The sequence below is a fragment of the Myotis brandtii genome, unplaced genomic scaffold (assembly GCF_000412655.1).
Source record: "Myotis brandtii unplaced genomic scaffold, ASM41265v1 scaffold278, whole genome shotgun sequence".
Taxonomy (NCBI): Eukaryota; Metazoa; Chordata; class Mammalia; order Chiroptera; family Vespertilionidae; genus Myotis; species Myotis brandtii.
Window position 1 is genome coordinate 1156952 of NW_005360594.1, and position 4188 is coordinate 1161139.

The following is a 4188-nucleotide window of genomic DNA, read 5'->3' on the forward strand; positions in this document are numbered from 1 at the left end:
GGAGCCTCTGCCCAGACCCACAGTCCAGGGGCCTGACCCTGGCTGACCCAGGCGACGGAGAGGACTTGCCGGGCTCTGGCCCAGGCACTGCCTCAGTTTGCTTATGTCTACACATCACTGTGCTCTGCTGCAGCAGGGCAGCCAGGCGGTTCTAGAATTCTCTCTTATGAGGTCACAGAGACTGTCACAGAGGAAAGGGCGGGGACCTCAGAATCCAGAACCCCACCTTCGGGGCAGACTCTCACTCTGAGCATCGGTGACGATGAAGAAGCAGCAGTCCTTCTGTTCTCCTGGGGTCTCCAGGCCCCCCTCTCCCATCCCCTTTTCCCCTGCCTCTTCCTCCTCTCCTGTTCCCCTCCACCCCTGCCGTCGGCAGACCCCCGCTCTGGGCCCCCGTCCTGGCCCTCCTCCTGCTCCCCAACCTGGCCCAACCAGGTTCCCATCTCTCACCAACAGGTTCCCTCCTCTCTCGGGAGCCCGCAAGGCTGGCAAACCGCAGAGGGGCCCTAGGGTCCCCTGCTCCCCCTGCCCTGCCAACCCCCCATCTCCCCTTTCCATCCACCCTGTCCGCCTGGCCTCCCTCTCTTCCTTTGCCCCACACCCCCCTTCTGGTCCTTCTCTGGCCTCCAGCCACCTGGACAGATGGCTCCCCAGCCCCTCCCCTCCTGCCCAGTCCCCACTTCCCTCCATAGCCCGTCCTTCGGGCTACCCTGCCAGCTGTGCCAGGGGCCAGGAGTCCCTGCCATTGGGCACCCAGACCTTTGAGAGCTGGGTCCCTTCCAGGCGACAGGCCCCTTCTGCGCGCAGGGAGCAGAATGCGGTGGGCAGCAGCCACAGGTAATCCTGGGGGCCCCCGGCTGTCCAGGGAGCCCTGGCTCCACAGTGAGCTCTTAGCCATGTCGCCGGCGAGCCCGTGTCAACTGGTGGAGGATGGGCCACAGGCCAAAGAAAATGCAACAAGCTCCTGTGTGTCCACTCATGGGCCCTCCAGGCTCTCAGAGCCGCCATTAGAGGGGGTGGCTGGGCTGGGCGGACTCTGGGCACCTTTCCCTGCCAGCTGCTTCCCCTCCATGTGGCCACGCACAGTCCCTCACTCAGAAGGAGCGAGTGCCCTGTGCCTGGTAGAAAACGCACTCCCCAAACCAGCCTCCCTGGGAGACAGTGACTAGGGGTCCCTCTGGCAGAGCCAGGGCTGAGGGCGTGGCCGTGGGGGTGAGGAGGAGCCCTGCTGTGAGGCACTGGGGCCTGGAGGAGGGAGGGGCTGGGACCCCTCTGGGCAAAGTGCCCATTCACTGTGGTCCTCAGTGTGGCCGGCCCTCCACACAGCTGGTCAGGGCCTGTCCCACAGCCGCCCGCGGGGGGGGGAGGGGCAGAAGGAAGCACTGGGGGTGGGGTGGGGGGAGCTGTAGGGAGATGAGGGCTGTGTGGAGGGGCCTCCACTCTCCTTCCTGCCCCCTTGCAGGGCCCCGGGCACCCAGGGCTACTCCCGCTTCCCACCTGTGGCACAAGGGAAGAAAGGCCAGACTGGCCAGAAAAGGGGGGACCCACGTGTAAACCCCTCTGTCTGCCCGGCTGGGCAAGACAGCTTGAGACTGGAAGGCCGGAAACTGGAAGGCCGGAAGCCGGGAGCACGGCCCTCCCTTCTTCCCTTTCGAAAGGTGAGTCTGGGGGTGCTGACTGAGCGTGGGGAGGGGATCCCTGAAAACTCACCAGCCACCAGCTGCCTGCCCCTCCGAGGCACGCAGTCTGGCTGGCTTTCTGGACGCAGGCTGGGTGCTCAGCGTCCAGGATGGTGCTTTCTTTTGGCCCCTGTAGGCGTCCCAGTCTTGATAGCCGGCTGCCTGCAGGGTGCAGTCACGCTCTGAAGACACACCTGGGACTGCACCCCTTCCTCAGGATCCGCAGCCTCTGCCGGCCACAGGAGCCCAGCTCTCCTGCCGACGGCCTACACGCCTACACGTGAGTCACTCCTCAGTGAGTGCAGCCTGTCAGGGCCCCTGGCCTTCAGCTTCGCCTCCTGTGCCAGGAGCAGGCGTGGAAATGGGCAGTGTCAGGGTCCGTCCCCAGGACCTGTCCTCTCTCGTCCACCTGTCCACCCGCTCTGCCCCGAGGGCAGCCTCCGCTGGGCCTGGGCCAGGAACAGGCCAAGCGCCAAGTCCGAACCTGCCCGGAGGCTCCGTGTCCCAGCCCTGCAGGCAGGACTCCGGGCCTCGGACCCAGGGGGCAGCACGGCTCTCCTGTGGCTGCAGCCTATGCCGTCGGGTCAGGACCGGACAAGAACCAACGCCCTGACCCTGCGCTCAGAACAACGGCCTGTCCTGCCCGCCAGGCCACCTGTGACACTCTTCACCTGACTCATGGCCCCCAGGTCCTCCTGTCCATTCTCCACACACACGCCCATACATATGCACACCCAGGCACACACGTGCAGGTGCATGCACATGCACAGAGCAGCTCTCCAAATAGGGTAAGGGCTGCTTTCAGATCACGTACGGCTCTCTACCCCTAGCCCCTTCTTCTTCTTGATGGGGAAATGGGCACATGTGGGCCTGGCCACTGCCAGAGACCCACAGGCCCGTGTGCTTTGGGGTCAAGGAGCCCTCCGGCCTTCTGCTCAGTGGCCTAGAAGATACGGCTGTGATGACTGTGATGGAGCCAGTGCTACGAGGCCCAGACTGCGGCCTGGGGAGCCGAGCAGTCTGGAGGGTATGTTCCGTCTTTTCGGGACAACATAAGTGGACCGTGGACCGTGGACTGTGGACTGTGGACCGTGGGCCGCTCGTATGCACACCACCCTGGACCACACCCACCTTTCGGGGTTTGGAAATTTCTCTGGGAAGCATCTGGGGCTCCAAATAGCCCTGTTCCTGAGGCCCCTTCCTTCCGTCCATGACACGCGTCAGTGTGAGGACCACTAGCCAAAATGTAAAAAATTCAAGCATCTTGCTCTCCTTGGTCCATTTTCTCTATTCTGTTTGATGATCCACAGCATCTGTGCTGCATAGTTTACAGAGTTTGAGAAATTAGCAGTAACCTTCTCCGAGATGAGGCCTTTGCCGCGTGATTTTTTTCTGAATGAATCAGGGCAAGATGCTTTTCAATGGCTGACATTTTACCCAGAATCCATAGAATAGGTGGCTGTTAGCTATTATCAACTCTATTTTTAAGTAATGTTAAATCATAAGGCCCAAACTAAAATTAGGTTCATCTTTGTTTAAGGAAACCAATTAAAATTGTATTAAATTTGTGTTCAATTTGTTCACATGTGTTTTAAATTTTAATAAACTTGGGAGACGAAGACGAGGGAAGCATTTTTGGGCAAAGGAGATCTGCTCCCTGCAGACCAAGGGTCCCCACTCCTAACCCTCACATAGACGTGTAGGAGGAATCGTCATAGGCACTGGTTACTTGCCTGTAGCCTCCAGCCCGACCACAATAAGCCCATGGTCCTCCAACACGTATTCTATGTGTGTTTTGTTATAACCATCCTGGTGTTGCAAGTGGTCAAAGTAGACACTTTGGGACACAAGCTTGAGGGGGCCCCTCATAGGCTCTAATGTTGCCCTTTGGTCTCATGAGGCTACTGAAAGCTTCCATTTTCCTGTCAAATAGTCTGTGCTATCTTTTTAAAAAATATATTTTTATTGATTTCAGAGAGGAAGGGAGAAGGAGAGAGAGATAGAAACATCAATGATGGAGAGAACCATTGATAGGCTGCCTCCTGCACACCCCACCCTGGGGATTGAGCCCACAACCTGGACATATGCCCTGACTGGGAATCGAACCGTGACCTCCGGGTTCATAGGTTGATGCTCAACCACTGAGCCACGCCTGCCAGGCGAGTCTTTGCTATCTTTACATTAAGTTGGTGATCCAGGGACTCAGCTATAGGAGGGGAATCCTGGTATATACTAACCATGATGTGAGCTGAATGTTTGCCCAAAAAAAATCCTCAAAGAAACCAACTTTGCCAGCACATAGACAAACTCACAATGTGTTGTGGGAGGGAGTGCAGAAAAGCAGAGAGGATATTGACTTGGGGAAGGGTGTGAAATGTTTAGAGACAGGCGGGCTTTAGGACTTCTTCACACCTACAATATGTTTGTGGTGAAGGTACACTGAGGCGTCCAGTCCTGAGAAAACCACATGAGTGGGGGGAGTAGCCCTTCTCCCAGCCTGCCCCCCCCC

At 58.5% G+C, this 4188-nt stretch overlaps 1 protein-coding gene across 1 annotated transcript in view; it reads left to right on the forward strand.

The window, feature by feature from the left end:
* Window positions 1-2186, forward strand: part of LOC106726531 (WW domain-binding protein 11-like) — an 8491-nt gene extending 6305 nt beyond the window's left edge. Inside the window, exons 2-4 of the mRNA XM_014541767.1 lie at window positions 377-837; window positions 1463-1658; window positions 1816-2186. Of these exons, the coding sequence (XP_014397253.1) occupies window positions 377-837; window positions 1463-1658; window positions 1816-1830 (672 nt within the window). The 3' untranslated portion in view covers window positions 1831-2186. The remainder of the gene's footprint in view (window positions 1-376; window positions 838-1462; window positions 1659-1815) is intronic.
* Window positions 2187-4188: the final 2002 nt, after the last annotated feature.